This window comes from Sus scrofa, chromosome 14, assembly GCF_054392235.1.
Source record: "Sus scrofa isolate SSC_HxYL_T2T_F1_AM1 chromosome 14, Sscrofa_HxYL_maternal_Yorkshire_Landrace_v2.0, whole genome shotgun sequence".
NCBI lineage: Eukaryota > Metazoa > Chordata > Mammalia > Artiodactyla > Suidae > Sus > Sus scrofa.
Window position 1 is genome coordinate 31,817,875 of NC_139396.1, and position 23,684 is coordinate 31,841,558.

Consider the following 23,684-nt stretch of genomic DNA (forward strand, 5'->3'; position numbering starts at 1 on the left):
CTTAGGTCTTTTTTGGCTTACAGAAAGGGTGAGAAGCCAGCGTGGTGTGCCTGCAGAGAATGTGAAGGACGGGAGGGTTTGCACAGCCAAGTGACCACCCTGATAAGCCAGGCTTCCACGTGCCCTGGCCACTGAAGAAGGAGACCGCCAGCACATGCCTGAGGTTCACAGCCCTGGACCTTTGCATGGGGACATCTTTTCCTTGCTTAGAACAACTTATCTTCCCAACTCCAGTATATCCTCCAGGATCCCATGTAGAGGTCACCATTTTTTTTTTTTTAAATGGCTGTGGCATATGGAAGTTCCCAGGCTAGGGGTCGATTTGGAGCTGCAGCTGCCAGCCTATACCATAGTCACAGCCATGGCATTGAGAGGTCTGAGCCACATCTACGACCTACCCCTCAGCTTGCGGCAATGCCAGATCCTTAATCCACTGAGCAAGGCCAGGGATGGAACCTGCATCCTCATGGATACTAGTTCTGTTCTTAACCCATTGAGCCACAGCAGGAACTCCAAGGTCACCATTTTTGAGAAGTCTAATTCTGAGGCTGGATCGGGTGTCTTCCACTAACCCCCCCAGGGTACCAAGTGAATTTTCATGTTCCAGCAGGCTTACCACGCTCTGCTGTAACTGACTTGCCTGAACTCTCCATAGACCACAGGTGCCTTGGGGCCAGGACCATGCATCCACTATTGTTTCTCTGCACCCTCCCATCTTATGCTTGGAGCCCTCACTGCACATTACAGAACCGATACACGAGGGAGAGAGCCCCGTGCGAATGGCAGCCTCCTTTGGAGGAAGGTGATTTTGTTTTGCAGCCTGCCTTCTTCTACTTCTGTGGATGGGCTAGAATTCACAAAGGGAACGTCTTAAAAGTATTTAACTTTTAAGAACACAACAGGGGGAGTTGTACCAAGCTGACTCTTAAAACGCCAAGCTAGTGTCCCTCAAACTTGTTTCTCTCTCTTTCATTCAAAACAGTTTCTTAAATCCCTGTTGTCCCAGCATGGTCAAGGGTAACCTGTTTGATTTGTGCCTCGGTCAGTAACCTGACTGATGAAGAAGGAAATTCACCTGACAGGGAAGAATTAACAGGCTCCCAAGTTAGGTTCAAAAGATAGTGGGTAGCAAGAAAGGGGGGCTGGGCTGGGGACCCTCTCCCTTCAATGGGTGGTAGGGACAGCACTCGGGGACCCAAAGCTGGCTTCAGGTAATGGGTGCACATACCTCAAAAACAAACAAACAAACAAACCCCCCAAAAAACAAAGCAGATCCATCTTTAATGAATCATATGAATGAACAGTCTTCCAACCTAGACATACTGCATCAACATGATCAAAATTTTATCTTTCTGTAGAATAAGAATTCTTCCTCCAAACCAATGTATTCATTTTCCCAAGTGTAGGCTGCGGTAAGCTGGTTCTTTGTGGCTCGAAGCCCACACTTGTTTCCCTGTTGGCCACAGCCCTGTCACATTCTGCTCCCTATAATGTGATGCTCTCAGTTTCCCTTCTCCCAGCATGGAAAGAACGGAAAACTCTTCTTTTTAATTTGGGCCAGCACCCATCTGGCCACCCTTGTCACAACTCAGCAGCTGCTTGAAAAACCCAGAAGACGGAAATAGACACAGACTGTGTTTGTACAAACAGAGTTGAGCCAAGAACCTCATCCCTGAAAGTGACTTTTCCCCTCCGTTTAAAACAAATTTGAGATTCTGAGTCACGAGAGACTGTTTGGCAGGGAGATGGTGGCAGGTCCCCTGCCAAACACAGCCTTCTGAGTCCGGCTGACTGCCCTGGGCAGATTGGGTCTTGGTGAGCTGAGCTTGCAGTGGACTTTCCTGTCAAGCCACTTGCCCGGAGGGGTCCTGGAGATCATTTAAATGGAGTCCACGGAAATGCCAAGGCTCTTACAGGCAGAACTTGAAATCAGTTAAGACTACGAGTTGGTATTCTCGGGATGTGGGCTTTAATTCTGGCTGAGATCTAAACTGCCCTTGGGTCATGACTGGATTTTGCTATTTTGTCTTGTAAACACTTACTGCTGACAGTTCCCTAGGCCAATCAATGTCCAGTTCTATTTCCTAAGATAATTTTTTTTTTGGCTGAGCCTGTGGCATGTGGAAGTTCCCGGGATAGGGATCTGAACCCTCACCATAGCAGTGACCCATGTCGCAGCAGTGACAACACAAGATCCTCACCCACTGAGCCACCAAGGAACTCCAATTTTATTCTATTTGCTTTTTTACGGCTGCACTTGCGGCATATGGAAGTTCCCAGGCTAGGGGTCGAATCGGAGCTGTAGCTGCTGTCTACACCACAGCCAGAGCAACTCTGGATCCTTAACCCCCTGAGTGAGGCCAGGGATCGAATCCACACTGTTGGGTCTTAACTTTCTGAGTCACAATGGGAACTCCCTAAAATGTAATTTTTAAGCTTTATCTATACATACTCCATGTCAGTGCATGGCGTGGAGTGAACTCGTTTCGTTGTCAGCAAGTAGGTGTGGTAATACTGGAAAATGGATTGCTTATGGCTCGTTATACCCCAGAGACAAAAATAGCTCTTTTCCTCCCGCCCATCTGATGAAGAAAGCATGTGTTTTGTTTCAGGCTTTCAAAGCTGAAGCAAAATTTCTGTTGCAAAACGTCAACTCTCGTGTGCTGAAGTTTAGGCACCAGCGTTGTGTGTGATATTTGGAATAGGAAGGCAGAGGGTTGGGAGAGCTGCTGGACTTGGAAGCAAAAGCAATAAGGGGACCCCCCCTTGTCATTCAATGACTCTAATAAATGTTTAACACTATTAAGAAAGCACGTAGAAACTAGCAATAAGTTGCTATTTACAGCTCTTAAAACGTAATTTTCAGCTTACTTTTTTTGGCTGCTCCTCGACTTATGGAGTTTCTGGGCCAGGGATCAGATCCGAGCCACAGTTGCAACCTATGCAGCAATGAGGGATCCTTAACCCACTATGCTGGGCTGGGGGTCGAACCTGCATCCCATTGCTCCCAAGAGGCCATGGATCCTGTTGTGCCATGGTCCATCATCGGCTTGCTTTTTAATAGCCTTCTGACTTGTCAGGTTGAATTTGAGCCTCCTTATTTTTGACTAAATCCCGTTCATCAATGCTCTCTCTCTCCATCTCTGCACTTGACCTCCACAGTTACCTCTGCTATGACACGGGTTCTGGTGTGGAGGGTGCCGGGGACTAAGATACATTCATACTGACACTGAGCGTTTGATTAATGTGCCAAGGGCCTTCCAACTGCGAGACTTCAATTAGCCAAGCAGCGGAGCTGAAGTCTTTTCATTATGAAGATAAGACTGCGTTTAGCTAAAGGCATGGAAACCAGAGTGGGGGGAGAAAGACAGTTTTTTTCTTTTTAGGGGTTAAATCAATAAGCCATTGCTTACATTCATTCAAACCTGTTTTTGGATGGCTTTCACTTAAATACACTTAAATCTTTTGTAGGACCTGCCTTTTCAGGTGATTTTTCTCTCCTGTTAATTTCTGGCCAACTGCATAACTCTGGACAAAATGGTATCCCCTTGTGATGGATATTGTGGAACCAGAAACATTTCTGATGTGAGGGTCTCTGGGGAGGGGGCAGGGGGACGGGAACCTAAGTAGCATTGTTCTTTGCCCAGAAAGCATGACGGCAGATGCTACGTGGTTACACCATCCAAAGGAGGATAAAGGCAAAAATCAGGCAGAAGGGAAACCAGACCTTGATGACTGTCAGGGAAGCGCCCTGGCAGCAAGACTTTTGTCCGCAATAAGGCGCTTGGGTGGGCTGATAAAACAGAAATAGGATCAGGTTTTCTCAAGAGAAGTACAGGGACCAAGCCAAGGTGCTCTAAGGCCACACACAGCAAGGGCAGCGGACCCAAGAGGCAGCGGTGGCAAAGGCTGAGGTTGTAGCACTGTCATCACTGGGCTTGGGCAGTGGTAATGGGAGGTGGCCTTCAGAAGGTCTGAATTCAGAGGGCTTCGAGTGGGGAACGGCTATCTATATCCTCATATCCAGTCAAGGTAGTGCATCTTCCTTTTCTCTGCTCTTAGGCTGTGAGACTAAGCAGAGGAACAGCTACCTGAGGGCTGATTGGCACCTGTTTTCCAAGCTAACAGAGGCATCTGTAGAGCAGACATCAGTGACATAGAATTAACTAACCCATTGCTGGGGTTAGGGCCCTGTGGTGATCACAGGTTCCCACGTGCTCCTCAGCGACCCAACTCCCAGGACCAGGTTCTGCCTTTGAGTCTTGGTCCCATCTTGCGGCCTCACCTTCTTGCGGGGGTTAGAGCCTATCCCATTCATTGATGGCTCTTGGGGGGATCCCACACCTGCAGGACTGGAGACATCACAGCCGGGGTTCCCCACTGCTGTGCTCTGTACTCTGTTAGAATCTTACTGTAGCTTTTCAGAAGCTTAGTGTCATCATCTATCGCCTGAGCTTTCCTAGGGGAATGTCTGGTCTTCCCAAGAAGACATAGACCTGGTCTCCCAGCCCCTGGCATGGCTAGGGCTTGCAATAATTGTCCCTTGTTCCTCTCTGTCCCTTTTTTCTTTACCTGCTTAGGAGGGGCCTTGGTCCTCAGAGAGGACCGCTCAGGCTCTGAGGACATGGAAGGAAGCCCCTCCCACAAAGCTCAGACAAATATGGCTTCGTCATCTCAAGGGAGGGCTAAATATGTTTCCCATAGTGATGTCATTTTGAGTCTAGTTAGGTCATTTTCAAAAAGGAAGAGGAGGAAAGTGAGGAGGAGGAGAGCTCCTGCTAGGAACTAGCATTGGTCTTTTGGCAGCTTTTTTCCCAGCCAGCACCTTCTCTGGACCACGGGTCCAGGTGAGCTCCAGGGCAGACCCTCAAAAGCACCTTGGTGCCTGCACTGTGGTCAGGAGGTCTTCCCAAGGAGCCAAGTGTGGCCCCCAAAGCCTCTGGGGACCTCCTGTCAGCAGGTTCCGGGGCTCTGGGAGGGATTTCACACTAGCCTTGCTCAAATGGCTGTTGCTACTCTGAGAGTCTGCAAGTCATGTTGGGGCATGTTGTTAGTGAGGGGAAGGGCTGAAAGGCCCTCGTGGACACCCCTGGGCTTCTGCTGACCTGCCTATTCTCCCACAACAGTGGGAGGGGGCCTAGGAAATCCAGTGACGTACTAAGGATAGCTTTTGGGTGGGTGGGTCTGGTGGAGCAGGTGCCATCCCCGAATGTGAACTCGTCACTTTATCTAACAACTCATACAATTTGGAAACACTGAGGAAGTCAAGTGTAGGTGTATCAGTGGCATATTGAAAAAAAAAAAAAAACCAAAAAACCCTTGCATGTTGAATCCCAAATCCACAGCTTAGCTTTATCTGTATCACTCACTGGATCACTGTAAACTAGTGATGGCAGAGATCAGGGTGGCCAATTATGGCCCGTGGGCTAAATCCAGCCAAGGCCTGTTTTTTGGAATAGCCCGTGAACTAAGAATGGTTTCTACATTTTTGGAGGGTTGTCCAAAAAATAAATCAAAGAAGAATGTGTGACAGAGCCTGTGTGGCTCACAAGACCTAAAATATTGACTATCTAGCCCTTTACAGAAAAAGCCTGCTAACCTCCGGGGTTCATGAAATAGATTTTTATTTTTTGGTTCATCTGAGAACATCCTTCACTGCGCCCATTTATAACAATGCCTCTTGGAAAAATGCAACCGATGAGCTTGGAACACACCCAGGTCATAAGCTGGGGACTGTCTGTGCCTTTCTGCAGTTTTTTGTGCCAAGTGCTGTGCCTGGCGCAGGAGAAGCGAGCAGCTTGCTGACGGTGATGGTCGGGGTGTGCACAACTCTCAGACTCACAGGAAAATGAGTGTTCTCAAAACTCCCTCTGGGATCTTTGCGTTCCTAAACGTATCAATCATGCCGGCTTTGTCTTATAGGTCACCCCGTTGAGAAAGCCAAGAACCCCCTGCCCTGCTTATGTCCTTAGCTCTACTCCTGCCCATCTTGGGAGAACAAAAGAATTACATCTGCTTGTCTTATGGCCAATAGAAGCCTAGACAAATATGCGCTCGGCCCCTAGAACAATCTTGCTCCGCCCAGCTGCTGGCAGAGAGACAGCGGGAGAGAAGATGCAAATAGAGCTGAAAATATGGCTCAGAGGTGAGTGAGTGAAATGTGAATGTCAGGGTCTCAAGAAATGCAGTGGACCTTGGGGATATGGAAGGCATCATGGAAAAAGAAGTCAGAGGCTGGATTTGAGGATATTCAGAGAAATCCTTCAACCGCGCATCATCCCTCCCCTTGCTTCTTCATATGCTAAGTAAAGAAAATAATTCCTTCCTTCTCTTTCTACCTCACAGGAATGACTCAAGATTAGGCAAAAGTACTTCGACCAGTATGAAGTATTATATAAGTAGCAGAAAATGTTAAACTTGGATTGGGATTTTCTGTCTTAGCTTCTTTTCAATCACATCTGAATGCACTTCTGTATTTAGGCTTTTTGCTAGGTCAGTGCCTTCATTTTTTTTTTTCTTTCTCCAAATACAGTACAAATTGCTCTTAGATTTTTCTTTGCCTAATTAAATCTGTATTTCTCATAGTTTAGCAATAATTATTTCTAGCTTAGAACATGCTACATTAACTATAATATGGAGGAAAAGGTAACGTAGTAACTCCTGAGCCACAAGTAAAAGAAAGATAATCATTCCATCTTTGGAAAGAAAAAAGCATCAGCTTTAGGGCGGTTCCTTGTTTATCAGCTGCAACACCGCATTACCAAACCATCCATCCTGCTTTGAGTGAGCAATGGCCATGGTAAGTCTTCTTCCTCCTCAACATTCTCCTCTCAACTGCCATGGTCTTTCCTTTATTTGTCCATGTTACAGTAGCAAAGAAACAATCTTTTTCTCAGAGAGCAGGTAAGGTCCATCCACAGCCCCCATGACACCTGGGTCTGGGGAAGCGTGAAAGAGGAAATACTGATGGGAATATCGGCAAGAGATCCGTGTCCTCTGCTCCAATCCTAACTTGCTTTGGCCAGCCCAGCCCCACCACCGTCACCGCCACTCACTCATCTTGCAGGGACTTTGGAGGGCCAGAGGCCACTGCAGCCATTGCTTTTTGAAGATGGCAGACCCCACAGCAGCGTGGGCTCAGCCCTGCTCCACAGCGCAGTTTGTCGACATGGAGCAGGTGCCAGGGGTTCCAACCCAGCTTGACGGGAGCTGTGTGCAGGTAGTTTCATGGTTAAAAGTCCTAGTAGCGTAAAAAAGAAATCAGAGTAACAAGTGAGCATACCTCTGCTGCCTCCACATTGGCCATCTCTGTCTTTCCTTTAGTCACCCTGGTTTTGCTTGCGGGAGTTTATTTTCCAGGGGCGTGGCCTCCCTTTTCTCTTTGCTGACAAGCAGAGAGCTCTTTCCTTAATTAAGTCAACACATACTCATACACAGAGGCAACATGTTTTTTTGGCAAGAGCGTCTGAGCAGCAACAGCCCCGGAAGCAAGTGAGAAGGTCTGTCAAGCTGTGATTAAGCAGCAGTGATTAAAAAGCGAAGAATTAAACGTACCCAAGCAAACAGTTCCCAACATGTTTTCACTCTCAGGACATAACCATGAAGCCTACGGGGCCAGAAGGTTTGTGTGACGGCTCACTCTGAGGGGTGAAGGAGGCTGACACAGGCTGGACATCAAGCTTTCCTTTGCAAAATCCAGGAACAAGAGGTCACCATCTAAGAAGGAGCCACAGGTACCAACTAATTCTTCATTTCGATTGCCAAGGTCTCTGGCTACCTGAAGACCCACCTCCTGAACCATTTCCTCATGGTGACAGACATGACATTCGTTACGTGTGACACACTCTCCGGGCTCCGTGTAATTCCTGGTGAAATATCTATAATTCCTTCTTTCTCTCCAATGCCCCCTCACCCCAATTTTTTTGGAGTACAGGGGAATGAGGGTGATATCATATTTGTTTTTATTTGTTTAAAAAAGGGATACACTTCCCAAGAATGTGCTGATGAACTGTGGTTGGCAGTCAATAACTTCAACACACTGCACCAAGCATTTTGTTCTAGGTCAGTGTGGCCTCTTCTGCGTTCTCTTAGCTGTCCATCCTCTCCCAGCATGGTAGAACTGGTCCTTCTTGCTAGGCCGGTATAACATTCCAGGCCATTATCCCCTACAAAAGTGGTCTAGTCTGAGCGTTAGCATCGTAGGCACCAAACCCAATCATGACCTGTTCTTGGGTTTGGCAGCACATTTCCTGGGGTAAATTGGAAAACAAATCCCAAAGAAAGCAAACATTAAAAGGTTGGGATATGGTTTAGTATCTTCAGCATATCCAATCCCACCTGGAGGGCTTTGACTTTCATGCCTTAGGAGGCTGAGGTGCTGGCGGAAAACATGGGGACTTATGAGTTTGAAAGACCCAGGACTGAATCACGATTCTTCCTTGGCCTTGGGTGAGTCCATAGTCCCTCTTAACTATCAAACTTGTTTTCTCTCTCAAGTAAGAATAGTGGACTTGCTATGACGTTTAGAGACAATGGGTACCACATGCTCTGTCAATGCCTGGCACACAGCAGCACCTAACACACAAAAAAAAGGCTTAAGAAAATATTTAATTTGCCTAAGTGTCACTGTCTACTGTGGAGGGACCAATCCAAGTAGGTGGTGGAGACTTAGAAGCCTTAATCCTTTGCAGAGCGTAAGCAGACACCAAGATCCACAGGTAGCAGCAATTTTTGACGAGGCACGTGGGAAGTACAAGGTAGAAAACTTGACAAGTAAAATGCTTTTCTGAAACCCCTGCAAAAAGGTCTTAGGGAAATTCGTGAATAAAGAGATGCAAGGTCTCTTTTCATGCGTGCCATTTGAAATGAAGATGAAACTCAATTTCACCTACCCCCCCAATGTCAAGTTGATCTTTGGGGGATGTTTAGACAATTCCAAAGCAACTGCTTTTTATAACACATTAGAGAAAACATTCAGATCACTGTTACTCTGGGTACGTTCTTCAAACTCCAAATAGAAGCAGTAAACATCTGAGTATAAACATGACAATCATTTGTTTAACTGTGACAATTTTAAATAGTTTTTGGCATGCTCAAAGGTACAGATTTTTGAGGATGAGTAAAAAATAACTCGTGTATTGTTTATCCCCCTTTGACTAAGTCTCGGGTGACATGATCAATTTCTTGCAAAATTAGCATGTTTATACCTAATATAATGTCATGGGAAAGGAAAAAAATGTTAAAGTTTGCCTCCCTGGAGGGAGTGGGGATAGAGAAGAGTGTAGCAGACAATTATTTATGGATCGTTTTACATGAATACAATTGTCATGGCTTTTATTGGATGACCGGAAGATTTTCTAGTTGTTTATTTTGATTAGAAATGGCATTAAGGTTAGCTTTCTGGTGATCTTAAGCTTTTTTTTTTTTCCCTCGCTTTTTAGGGCTGCACCCAGAGCATATGGAAGTTCCCAGGCTAAGGGCTGAATCGGAGCTACAGCTGCCGGCCTACACCACAGCCACAGCAACACAGGATCTGAGCCATGTCTGCGACCTGCATCACAGCTCACTGCAACGCCAGATCCCCAACCCACTGAATGAGGCCAGGGATTGAACCCGCATCCTCATGGATACTAGTTGGATTCGTTTCCACTGAGCCATGACGGGGACTCCCTGATCTTAAGCTTTCTAGTAGCTAAAATTTAAATTTGTCTGTAAATGTATTTAAAAAATATCTCACATATGGAGTCATATTCTGTTGCAGAAAAACTTTTACTATTCTTTTCATGGGGATGTTCTTCCTGTCACGGGGAGCCTGGTAAGTGGCTTTTAAAATTCAGATCCTGGGATACCTGCTATGGAGCAGTGGGTTAGGAATCCAACTGCAGCGGCTCAGGCTGCTCAGGAGGCAGGGGGTTTGATCCCCAGTTGGGCACGGTGGGTTAAAGGATCTGGTTCTGCTGTAGTTGTAATGTAGGATGCAGCTGCAGGAACTTTCATATGCTGCCAGTGCAGCCACAAAGTTAAAAAAAAAAAAATCAGGTCCTAAAAGAAGCTCTTTTCAACAAGGAAACTTAAGTGGGGTTTGCATATTCTGGTTCTTCCTTGAGGCCTACATCCATAATAGGACACCCACATCTGGTAGAGCAGTTATGGGACATGCAAACAGACCAGAAGAGTCTAAAAATCCAGCCAACATCTACTGCCAGAATCCAAGTTACGAGCACAAGGCAGAGTGTCTCTTGGGTCAATAGCAAGACACTTTCCGGAAAGGTCTGAGAAAGCAATCATATTCGATGTCAAAATGCAACCCACAACCAAACTCAAAGCCATATGCAAACATACCTTCCGTGGCAGTGTGCAAAGAAATGAGCTTTTTAGAAGGATTTCAGGAAATGATTATTGTGTTGCAAGCAAAGAAGGAAAAGATGAAGGGAGGCATTACCTTGTGGTGAGGGTTAAATATTGGCTACAATCTGCTTTAAAATTCTGAGAGGGAAAAGAGGGCCACAGAAATGGTCAGTAGTTTTAAGAACAGCGATTCTAGTCAAGAAGTATTTCAAAAAAACCTAAATTGTAATTTTAAATTCTTATTGAGGAATGTGAAAATATATTAATTTTGACATAGAGTCACCATCTGTATCTTAGTAATATACTGAATTATTAAGGTTTACCAAAATTTGGTCGACTTAAAGCAAAAAAAGAGTGTATTCCCCAGGATTCCTGTAAAAAGTGGAATTCAGTGCAGTGGATGGGCCATGGGATCTTTTATCAGAATAAACAGGCTTCTGTCAAAAACTGTTTGCACACTTCGGTTTTTGATGGGTTTTTTGGTGACCAGAAAGTATCCTCCCAAGATAAACATGGGTACCTTTCAAAGTTCAGGAAAGATACGCCTGGATCATCAGGTTCATTCCAACGTGTTCCGCGCACCCTGGGGACCTTGAACTTCATTCATTATGCAACGGTGAAGCAGCTGAGAAAAAAAAATGGGGGTCTCGATGTGCCTTTCAGAATATCACAAGCTTTGGATTTTCCTAATGGCGTTGTGGAAAAAGTAAGTGATTTGCCAAAAAGAGCCTTTCGTGGCCACTTCGAAAAGGCTGTGGAGTAATCTCTGTTTTCGCGTGAAATTAGCACCCACCCACCCCAAGCTCCTGGTCTTTACATATGTTACACGAGAAGCCTTCCCCCACCTGAACTTGGAATTGCTTAATGGCATCGTGTCCACAGTAGTCAAGGTAAAAAAAGGACCCTCATGTCTACTGTCTTCCATTAGGAAAAGCCATCCTCTCGCCACCTGGTTCTTTCAAAGCTCTCCAGCCCCAAGCATACATAGATCATGTGCCCCAGTAGTTCGGAGACATCATGAGTGTCCCTCACCCTCAGCCTTAAGGGTGTCAGGAGCCATATCTGGTCAAATGGCAGCCAGAGGTAAATCTCGCTGTCAAGTTTCACCCAAGCTGAGGACCTGGATGTCATCAGAAGTGGTGGGGTTTAAAACCGGCTGTAAAACTAACGTGTCTGGATACCAAACACCCACTGAAGCCTCTTCCTCTCCAGGCCCCCCTCCCCATCCATATTCAACGTGGCTGTCAGTAAGTCCAGCCTGGAAATAAAATCCCCTCACTCCATCAAGAAATAGCTCCAAACTTAGAGTGCATGCTCAAAATATTCATGATGAAATCATAATCCTATATTTATAGTCTTTTGGATTGTGTATGAAATTCTGTTTCCCATGGTGTTTTTCGTTGACGGGGCCAGACAAGGAGAGAGGGCTGGGAGGACGACACGGAGAGCATTAGCCTCAAGGAAAGGATGTTTCTCATCAGCGTGAACTGGATGGTTCAGGGATCGCCTCCTCTCTCTTCCCCAAGCCCTACCCACCGCCCTGGAGCGGGCTCCTCCCCAGCCCCATCCCTAGATGGTCCCTGGTTTAATGGTCCTGTCTTGTCATCCAGGAAGAGTGAACTGGTCTTCCTGCTAGGAAATTGGAGTTGATACCTAAAGTCTCCACCCCTCCCGCCGCCCTCCTCTCTTCCTCCAGACCTTTCCCGTGTCTAGACTTCCTCCCCATTTTCACTGAGGGAGATCGTGTGGATCTTAATGGTTGGGATTGGATGGTTTTCGTCACGGCTGGGGGTGGAGGGCCCCATGCAGCAGCAGACCTGCAGGAAGTTTTTACTTCTCACCCGGGCAGTGGTGCACGCGGACGGGTCTTTGGGCACCGTAATCCTGGCAGAGGCCCGGGGCATGGAGGAGAAAAATTTCCATTCACAGACTCCATCGGTCTTGGAGATCTTATAGAAGGTCTCTCCAGACCCCACCGGAATTCGCACCAAGTCCTTGTGCTGCTCCTCCAGGGCGTGGCTGGTGGGGTGCAGGGTGTAGCCCAGGGCGTGTCTGGAAGACTGTTTTCGGCGGAGACACTGGATTCTCAAGACATTCTGAAAGGCCTTTTTAAACTCTTGACTGGAGCACGGGTATATAATGGGGTTGATGCAGCTGTTTAGGTATCCGAGCCAAAATGCTATTTTAAAAACTGTTTCTGAGGGCCTGAAATCAGGAAAGAAAGACCCTAGAAGAAAACACACAGATTCATACATGTTACTTGCCAGCCGACAGCCCAAAAATCTAGGAAAAGAAAGCAAACACTTTTTTTTTTTTTTTTCTTTTTAGGGCTCACCTGGAAGTTCCCAGGCTAGGGGCAGAATCAGAGTTGCAGCTGCCAGCCTACACCACAGCCACAGCAACACCAGATCCAAGCCGAATCTGTGACCTACACTACAGCTCAGGGCAACGCCGGATCCTTTACCCATTGAGCGAGGGATTGAACCTGAATCCTCATGGTTACCAGTTGGATTTGTTTCCCTTTCTTCACAGTGGGAACTCCAGCAAACACCTTTTCATACCTTTAAACAGTTTCCAATGATCCCAAATGCATTTGTGTTTTCACATTTGACAGACTGCCACCTATGAATGCAACCCCTTGGTAATTTCTCAAAGGCTATTCTCACTTGGTTCATGTGTGCATTATCATGTATAGGAAGAGACCCAAAGGGTAGGGCAGCTCAGGTTCTTAGTGATGAAACACCCCTTGACATTTGCTAAGAAGCTTTAAGTCATGGAATTTAGGCTAAGTCTACATGTGCAATTTGTTTTGCCTTAACTTCAAAATAAGTTGAAATCCATTCAAAAATTCCCATTACAGTAGGGTTAACTGAATATTCCCTTTTTCTTTGATGCAGTATTACACAGGCACAGGCTAAATAATTATGACTTCCTCCTCTCCTGAATATGGGAGTTGTATATTTTAATGAGAACCCCCAAAATTATAAAATATTAGCATTGCCAACTTTGACCAGTGATTTTAGATTATTTTTCCTTGATGATGCCTTTTGATATTACAGTACCCTTGCCTGCCCCAACATATTCCAATAGCAGCCAATGGCTTGTCCATGGCTTGACATTCAGGAGCCACTCCCCATGCTCAAGCTAAGCTCCTCTTGCTTTCTGACATTAATACATATACTCTAACCAGACTCACTACAAACTTTTCTCCGCATCATTGCTCTCTCTCTCTCTCTTTTTGGGGGTCCTTTCAAGTTGTGTCCAGATGTCTAAAATGCCCTTTTCTGTCCTCTTCACCTGCTCAAGTCATCCATTAAATTGCCTGGCAGGAATCAAGTTTCAGGCCTCTTTACGTCTTTGAGGGTAACTATCTCATAGCTCTTGGCAGCAGAATTGGCAAAATCATGGACACTCAAAGCAGGAAGTGTCTTAGAGGTTATTTTATTCAATTACTCCATTTCCGAATTAGAAAAAGATGATTAAAGTGGCTGTCACAAACTTAGTAGCTACAGTATTAATATAGTGATGGATAAAGGGATATTGAACTCCTAGTCCACTCTTCTTTTTTAATTTTATAATGATTTTTATTTTTTCCATTATAGCTGGTTTACAGTGTTCTGTCAATTTGCTACTGTACAGCAAGGTCACCCAGTTACACATACATGTATACATTTTTTTCTCACATTATCATGCTCCATCATAAGTGACTAGATATAGTTCCTAGTGCTATACAGCAGGATCTCATTGCTTATCCATTCCAAAGGCAATAATTTGCATCTATTAACCCCCAATTCCCAATCCATCCCACTCCTTCCCTCTCCCCCTTGGCAACCACAAGTCTGTTCTCCATGTCCATGATTTTCTTTTCTGTGGAAAGGTTCATTTGTGCCACATATTAGATTCCAGATATGTGATATAATATGGCATTTGTCTTTCTCTTTCTGACTTACTTCACTTAGCATGAGAGTCTCTAGTTCCATCCATGTTGCTGCAAATGGCATTATTTTTTCTTTTTTTATGGCCGAGTAGTATTCCATTGTGTGTATATACCACATTTTCCTAATCCAATCATCTGTCGATGGACATTTGGGTTATTTCCATGACTTGGCTATGGTGAATAGTGCTGCAATGAACATGCAGGTGTGTGTGTCTTTTTCAAGGAAAGTTTTGTCCAGATAGATGCCCAAGACTGGGATAATGGGTCATATGGTAGTTCTATGTATAGTTTTCTAAGGTACCTCCATACTGTTTTCCATAGTGGTTGCACCAATTTACATTCCCACCAACAGTGTAGGAGGGTTCCCTTTTCTCCATACCCTCTCCAGCATTTGCTATTTGAACTCCTAGTCCACTCGTTATCCTCTGCACAACTTTTTTCCTTTGCCTCAGTCTAAGGTCTTGATTTTAATGTCTTTCCTTTTTTTTTTTTTTTTTTTTTTTTTTTTGTCTTCCTGCCTTTTCTAGGGCTGCACCCGCAGCATATGGAGGTTCCCAGGCTAGGGGTCGAATCGGAGCTGTATCCGCCAGCCTACGCCAGAGCCACAACAACGCGGGATCCGAGCCGCGTCTGTGACCCACACCACAGCTCACGGCAACGCCGGATCGTTAACCCACTGAGCAAGCACAGGAACCGAACCCGCAACCTCATGGTTCCTAGTCGGATTCGTTAACCACTGCGCCACAACGGGAACTCCTAATGTCTTTTCTTTTCTCTCTGCTCTACCGATCCAGCAAAGTCATGACAAAGTGATGGGTATGCTTAAAATCCACTCTGGCAGACAATGCCCTGAAATTTAGTAGAGGATTTCATAAATCTAAACAAAGGAAAAACTTTGGGTACTGCAAAACTAAAGAAGCCAAAATGGTACAAAATTGATGGGAACATTAAAAAAAAAATCTCTGAAGCACACTCCCTGCTAAAGTCAATGTGTCTCAGAGAAATTAAAACACACACACACACACACACACACACACACACACGTGCACACAATGGTTAAGCGAGAAAGCATTATTCTTTAGTTCCAAAGCTTTTTTCCTATAATTATAATAAATTTAATCATATTGAGTGTCTGGATTGAGCAAAGCTCTGTGCGGAACACTTTATATACAATTTAATCACCATTAGTAACATTAAGGGTTGCGTGATTCCTACAAACATCTCCATTTTACAAATGAAGAAACCGAGATTTAATGAGATGGAACAATTCAACTAGGGTCACTCAGGCAGATAGTTACTGATAGAACTGGGATTTGAAATTGGAAAGTCTTGAACTTGGGGCTTAGGTTTCTTTATGGGATCTCACACTATATTGGAATAATACATATCTAGGGGAAGAGGATGGTGCAGGAAGAATGAGGGAGTGTATGGTTGGGGGCGTTAAACTAGAAAGATGGTTTTTCAAACTTCATCTGAGAGGTGAAGCAGCAGCCAATACCAACATGAATGGTGGTTTTGTGTGAATATGTGCAGTTCCAGAAAAAATTCATCTTACATTCTGATGCCTATATTATTTCTTCTTAAGAGCAACAGTGACATGATCAAGGGAACCTACCTCACAAGGTAGGCATTGGCTGGGGCTTAATGAAGATATATGGGCAGGGCACACCCGAAACTACCTTGTCTGAGAATTTCATTATGCTGTAAATCAGCTAGAGAGGGGAGTATGAAGAATTTAAACTAAAAACAATGAGGTCCTAATGTATAGCATAGGGAACGGTGTCCAGTATCTTGGGATAGAACAGGCTGGGGCATGATATGAGAAAAAGAATGTACATCTATGCCTGACTGAGTCACTTTGCTGTACAGCAGACATTGGCACAATATTGTAAATCAGCTATATTTTAATAAAAATACATCAATAATATAAAATAAAACGACTTAAAGTATCACTGTAGAAGACAGGCAAAATAAGTAAATGAACAATCAGGCTTATTTCTTAAAGAAAAAGCCTTCAGTTGATACTATGCTATGAGTCCTTCTCAATCTTTTTCTATGCCTATAGAGATACAAATTAATTTCATAAAAACTCAATCCATATTGCTTTCCATCTTGCTATTTCTTTTTTTACGGTCGCACTTGCAGCATATGGAAGTTCCCAGGCTAGGGTTGAATTGGAGCTGCAGCTGCTGGCCTAGGCTGCAGCCATAGCAACACAGGATCTGAACCGCATCTTCGACCTACACCACAGCTCACAGCAATGCTGGATCCTCAACCCACTGGGAGAGGCCAGGGATCGAACCCGAGTCCTCATAGATACTGTCGTGTTCATTACCACTGAACCACAACAGGAGCTCCAGCATCTTGCTATTTCTTATTTAATAAACTATTGTGAATGTGTTTCCACTTCATGTTAATAAGTACTAATCTTCATTATAAAAAAAGGAAAACAATATATATGAATTCTGAATGTGAATGCTGATACGGTGATGGGGGATCCTTGGAATTTCCCACAATTCCTCCAGGGACATGTTTTTTGCTTACAGAGCCCTGTCTGCATTCATACATCCCCACATTTCCTTCGTCCCTTCCTTCTCATCCTTTGAGGCCCCCTTAATCCCAAGTCTGGACCACCCAGAGCCAAGATACTCTGATCATCCTGTTGCATCCACAGTTTCAGAGGTAAATAAAGGTCCTTTCCCTCCTGTGCTCTGCTCAAAACACCCATTTCCTCACTGCAGCTGAGGTGTAGGGTGAGAAGGGGAGATGGTTAAAATGAACTTACACTAAACTGTGAAAGTCAGATAGTCCATATACAACCATCCAGGAATACTGTCTCGCTAATCCAAGCTAATCTCCAGATGTTGAATTTTTTCGACAGTGAGTGGGAGCTTCTTCTGGTCCAGAGACTTTCCCATAAATGAAACTATTTGTTTTGTCCCTTCAAGAGTGCGACAGCGCCTAGATGGGTCTAAACCTCAAGCCACTTGCCTGCTCCCAGCCTGACTATTCCACAGGGTCGGTTCAGGGGACTCATCTCTCCTGCCGGCAGTGCTCCTCCTCCCTTTGGGGTAATGCTCTTTGGGTGGCTCCTGGCTGGGGTTAGGAGAGGGACTCATAACTCAGACATCTGGCCAAAGTTAAGAAAAGACAGCACAGGGCTGTTTCCATCCTTCTTTATTTGCATTACTCACATCTTTAGATTTCTTTCTTCCCGTCCTTTTCCTCTCCTAGGAAGAGAAGATGGAGCTGCGATCAGGCTTGCAAAAGAGTTGTTCCTTCCTCATCCCAGTCAGGGTGTGTTCACCCAGTCATCTCTCCTGCCCAGATCTTTCTGCTTGGGAACCGTCTTCTCTGAACTCCTCAATATTTCTGTTCCAAACATCAGTTTCTTCTCAGGTCCCCCCCCCCTTTTTCTGGATGAGGATGACGCTCTCTGGAACAAGAAGGTAGCTGGATCATGCTTAATGGGTCTATTATCCATCATGGCGGGGAGCACCCGGGCCGAACCCGCCAGGTTCCAGGATGGACACCGCAGACCCAGTCACTGGGTTGTAAACTCCATCAGAGCAGGTATCTTGTCACTTCTGCTTGCTTGTGGAACTCCAGGACCCAGCACACTGCTGGCATCTCAAAGGCATCTTCCCAGTGTTGCTGAATGAATGGCCCATTCTTTGACTGATCAACTGAATGAAGCAATGAGCCTCCTTAGTGTCCTTATGACTCTTCTTCACAGTGTGGCCTGATTTTCTTCTCTGCCACAGCCCTTATTTCTCTTCCTGCCCTTACTTTCCTTTGGTGGTCTCTTTTTTTTTTTTTTTTCTGCCCAGCTTCTGCTCAAGTTATTACATTATCGGTTTTTCTGATGCTACATCCCTTGGTATCTAGCACTCTAGTTTTTCTCACCATGCTTCATAGAAAAAGACAGACTTTTTTGAATTATCCACAGGAGCCTGGGCCCTCCTGTCTCTCTTGTCACTGTAGTATGTTGTGCTCAAGGATGTCTGCCCAGACACTGCTCTAAGAGGAGCAAAGAGCTCCTGGCTTAATTCCCAAGACCCCTCACTCTAGATCAGGGCATCGCTTGCATGTGAATTTTCCTGGTTTAATTCTTGAGCTTTGGAACATCTCCAAGCCCTAAGGGGCTCTTCCCTTCACTGGGTTTCCTCTTCTGTTTGGTCTGCTACAGAATTTCTAACTCTTTCTCTTTTTAGGACCCTCCAAACACTCTGATAAACTTGGTCAGATTCATGAGCAGAGCATAAGTTTATCCCTGAATACCGTCAACATCTTCACCCTCGAAGATTCAAAATCCTTGCTTTCATTGTCCAGAGCTCTAGATCCAAGGAAAAATCGCAATGGATAATTTCCAAGGATGTCACTGAAGTCTCATCACTTGATGTCCCCTTCATTGGAAGTATCTTTTTGTTCCTGATCTGGGGGTCATCTGTAGGCTTATAATGGGGGACCCATGGGACTATCCTAGTGAAGGCTTGGTCACTAGAGTCCTATTTTAGCTACAGCATTAGAGTAAAATTTACTCTCAATGGTCCCAATACAAAGAAAACCATTTTCACGTCAATGTTGGTTTCCTAAGTGAGTTTGCTCCACCAGTGTTCCAGTTCACTCTAAAACCCAGTCAGGATAAAAAGGGAGTATTCAAATTCCAACCCAGTGCTGATAATTAGGAGGTTCCTCTTCAGCTCAGCTCTCTCAGAATTCGAATGACTGGGGATAGAAGCCCAAAGCTATGACTCAGTCTTCTCAGTTCTGGCCTCCCAACGTCTATGCTTCGTTTCACCCACCCAAAGACTTGACATCTCAGTGACAACTTTGAGAGACCCTGGGTTAGGACAAACCTTAATTAGCCAGAGTCACAGAATGCTAGAATGTGAAGAGTGGCAGAAACTAAGAAACTAGCAGGCACTGTCAGCCCTCTCCTGTACAGATGAACATAGCATGGGTGAGACGGGGAAGTGGTTTCTGCTTATCTCTGATTCAGTCAGAACTAGACACAGACTCTGCTCAGCTCCCCCTGCCCCGCCTTTTTTTTTTTTTGTCTTTTGTCCTTTAAGGGCGGCACCCACGGCACATGGAGGTTCCTAGGCTAGGGGTCTAATCAGAGCTGTAGCCGCTGGCCTATGCCAGTGACACAGCAATGTGGGATCTGAGCCATGTCTGTGACCTATGGCAACACCATATCCTTAACCCACTGAGCAAGGCCAGGGATTGAACCTGCAACCTCCTGGCTCCTAGTTGGATTTGTTAACCACTGAGCCACGATGGGAACTCCCCCACTTCTTTCTTTCTCTCTTTCTTTCTTTCTTGCTTGCTTTTTAGGGGCACACCTGAGGCATATGGAAATTCCCAGGCTAGAGAGTTGAAGTAGAGCTACAGCTGCTGGCCTATACCATGGCCATAGCAAAGAGGAACCTGAGCTGCATCTGTGACCCACACCACAGCTCACAGCAATGCCAGATCCTCAACCCACTGAGTGGGGCCAGGAATAGAGCCTGTGTCCTCATGGATACTAGTCGGGTTTGTTAACACTGAGCCATGATGGGAACTCCTGGGCACAGGGAGTGTTAATGGTAGTAGGTTCAGCTGTTGTCATTGGATGACAGTAGGTTTTCTGAGATAATGGAAGGAAAGGGCAGGAGTGTAGTATCATCAATAACTACATCATTTAAAAGTTGAGATATTCAGACACTGGAGAAAAGAACAGCAGGAGGTGATCTTGGAAGGGCTTCTCTGAAGGTATCACATTCTGAAAGCTGGAGTTTAAATGATATCAATTTAACTGTGGACTCCAAAGGAGAAATTAATGTTGTGGGACCACAGGAGAAAATCTCCTTGTCCAACCAGTGGTCTCTCTGTGTATGGTACCGGTCCAATGTGGCTGGTCTGTATCCAATGAACAGGAGAGAGATACAAGCTGTCACACAAACAGGTGGCCAGTTCCCCAGGCCAAGGAGCTCCAGTGCCAAGCAGCATTCAGGCCAGGTTGGTTGGCATCTTCTTGCCAAGAAGAAAGTTCTGCCCCATGAAACCAAACCCCAGAGAAAAGCTGTTGAAATCAGACTATAAGCACAGACCCAAGTTTCTTGTCATCCTGGAATCCACCAGCTATCTCTGTGTTGGGCTGCTGGTTTGACTCTGTCGCAATGACTTACCTGAGCCCTTCTGAATTTCATCCAGGGGCCACTCTTGGGCCATTCTCAGCCAGACAATTGTCTTTAGCTTATTTACCTGGAATGGTAGTCAGAAATCTCTAAGAAGGCTGGCCAGATGAATCTCAGACTAGAACACCAGCCTCTCAACCCAAGACTCGTAAATAGATGGCCCATGAAATGAAATACAAGTCTGCATATGAACAGAGATTCATTTTCCTGAGGCTAGGGATAGAACCCGCATCCTCACAGACACTGTGTCGGGCTCTTAAACCTCTGAGCCACAACAGGAACTCCAATAAACTGGTTTATGAAGGGAGATTGCTTCTAAGGAAACAACCTGCAAAAGCAGGTTGTGGCAAAGCCAGATCCTTAACCCACTGAGCAGGACCAGGGATCAAACCCAGATCCTCACAGACACTATGTTGGGCTCTTAACCCACTGAGCTACCACAGGAAGTTCCCAATCCTTATTTTAATGTCTCCTTAAAGGCACATGCTACTTCTCATCCTTCGTTTAAATCTCCCTCAGTGATGAACACGATTCTCAACAAATGTATATTCAATCAATGGATGACATTTGTTGATGGAAGAAAATGACATTTTTAAATAAAACTTCTGCTTCAACTACGTACAGCTGGAAACACACTCTTAAATGGAGGAAGGGGGCCTGTCTGAACTCTCATTCCAACACTTTATCTTCCTGATCTTTGAGACACTCCTATTTCATAAAAATAAAACCATCCTACAAATAGCTTTATACAGCTAAGTTGCAGGCACTTCATAAAATGATTACTTCCTGTACTTATAAAGACATTTTATAGGGTCCTGCAGGGAAGGTCAGAACTTGTAATTAAGATATGATAGTCATCAGCAGCCTTTCATATTTGTAGGATGTGAATCCAAGGTCAAATGCCACAAATCCGAGGCACTGACAGAAAATAGCCAAAATCAGTCACCCAGGGAGGAAGCCAGGGGGTTCTCAGGATGCTGTCCCTTCACATTCAGCTTAAAGGCTAAAGAAGACTCCACCCCAGGGTCTTGCCAGTAGGGACAGGGCTGTGTTGTTTGGTGCTTATGGAGTAAGGGATGAACAGGGGAGCTGCCTGATGGACTGTCAGCTGTGGCTTGCCTGTAAAGATATGGCATCTCAGCCCTTGAGACAAGCCCCTACTTGGAAATGATATCCCAGGCCCTCTCACTGGCCACGGGGTCACCCAGAGGCATTTCCCCTGATCACACAGCCATCCTCCTGGAATATCATCTGGCTCTGCTCAAGGCAGAGGATGGACAATACTTGGATATCTCCACCTGCAGCCCCTGCGTGCCCCCATTCCCTGCCTGGGTTATGGCAGGGATGGAGGCTGTCTATGGACCACTGCTGCTGCTCTCCAGCCCTAGACTCAAGCTGGACCAGCCCAGCGAGAGCCTGACCACCATCAAAAGTGACTGATATTCCAACTGACGTAACATACATGCATATGCATTATAATAGCTTAGGTTCAAAATAAAAGGTGCTTTTGGAGAAGCTGTAACATGGCTTCTAAATATAGCTGGGCCAACCAATTATAAAATGCAGAAAGGGATTGGGAAGATTTACTTTTTAATTTTAAAAGGCAGTAGGGTGGAGCACTGCTTTTTTTTTTTTTTTAATTAAAGTATAGTTGATTTACAATGTTCTGCCAGTTTCGGCTGTCCAGAAAAGTGACTCAGTTGAGTACGGCACTGTTTTGATTATAGATATCTTTAAAAAAAAGAATGGACCGTGCCAACATGCATTGATAAATGCAATGTTGAGAAATCTCGGTTTTGCTTGCTGAGAACATCTTCATTCTTTTCAAACTGAATCAAGGCTTTCACGGTTTCAACAGGGAATTATCTGATAGTCTAAGGGGAAAGAGAAAAGTCAGGGAGTTCATCCATCTGCATGACTTAAATTTCTTTATTTGCCTTGGTGAATTCTCAAATTTCTATCATATTTGGTTCCTGAGCTCCAGTTCTGCATACATACCTCTTATCAGACATCTTTCCTGATGTTCCCAAACCATCTCATCCTCAATACAACAAAACTGAGCTCACTGTCTCTCACAAACCCTATTCTTTCTTCTCTGCTCCATCCTCAGTACGTGACACCTCTTCCCCTAAGTTGTCCCAGCTGGTGACCCACTGTCAATCTCATCTTCCACTCCATCCAGTCACCTGGTCCAGACCACTCAACCTTCATTCTCCTTGTCACCATCCGTCCTAGTTCATGCCACTGTCATTTCTAGCTAGGAACCAATCCCAGCTTCCTCAGCTTTCTGCTTCTAGTCTTTCTGCCTTCCAACCTATTTTCATTTTTTTGTGTGTCTTTTTAGGGCTGCACCTGTGGCATATGGAAGTTCCCAGGCTAGGGGTCAAACTGGCTGGCCTATATGACAGCCACGGCAATGCAGGATCCTAGCCACATCTGTGACCTATACCACAGCTCATGGCAATGCTGGATCCTTAACCCACTGAACAAGGCCAGGGATTGAACCCTCATCCTCATGGACACTAGTCGGGTTTGTTACCACTGAACCACAACAGACACTCCCCAACTTATTTTCACACTGTGGCCAGAGAGATTAAGAGAAAATAGCCTAATTTTTCTCTTCCTTGATTAAAATTTCCGTGAATCTTCACTGACTTCAAGATCGAGCACAAATTCTATACTAGGACTTACTAGGTTCATGTGTCTGGGATGGTGAAAATCTACTTTCCTAGATAACTACTTAATTGAGCATAGTGAACCAAGTGCCATTCAAAGACCCTAGTCAGTATTATAGAAAAGTGGAAAATTACAACCAATGAGATTAACCGTGTGTAACTGTTTTTTTCTTTACGGCCCCTCCCATGGCATGTGGAAGTTTCTGGGCCAGAGATCAAACCTGAGCCACAGCAGTGATCCAAGTCACAGCAGAGACTAAACCAGATCCTTAACCCACTGAGCCACATGAGGACTCCATAACTGTTAACTCAAGGGAGTGATAGAGCATTTTTGTTCGCTAAGATGTTTGGTTTTTGGTTATAGCGGTTGATGTATCATAGCTTAATCCTAAGGAACAAACAAATGACTTCCAGAAGGTGGCATGCTAAAAAAAAGTCTTCCCAGGGCCAAGGAATAGAGACCACATATAAACATCCAGCCATCCTAGTGTAGTAAGGACAATGGTTCAGAGAGTTTTGCAAAATCTGGATGGCCTCGGTTGT

The 23,684-nt window shown here is 45.1% G+C and overlaps 1 protein-coding gene and 1 long non-coding RNA gene across 18 annotated transcripts in view; one reads left to right on the forward strand and one right to left on the reverse strand.

Moving 5' to 3' along the window:
* Nucleotides 1-267: 267 nt before the first annotated feature.
* On the forward strand, nt 268-7,202 carry LOC146396468 (uncharacterized). The gene is made up of 2 exons (XR_014828424.1): nt 268-4,921; nt 4,961-7,202. It is a non-coding gene; the product is annotated as an uncharacterized LOC146396468 (long non-coding RNA).
* The window catches only part of ADRA1A (adrenoceptor alpha 1A), a 110,884-nt gene continuing 92,807 nt past the window's right edge, over nt 5,608-23,684 (reverse strand). For 4 of the 17 annotated variants that reach the window (XM_005657244.4, XM_005657246.4, XM_005657245.4 and 1 more), the window contains exon 3: nt 11,924-12,574. In XM_005657244.4, coding sequence (XP_005657301.1) covers nt 12,057-12,574 — 518 coding nt within the window. In that variant the 3' untranslated portion in view covers nt 11,924-12,056. 17 annotated transcript variants of the gene reach the window in all.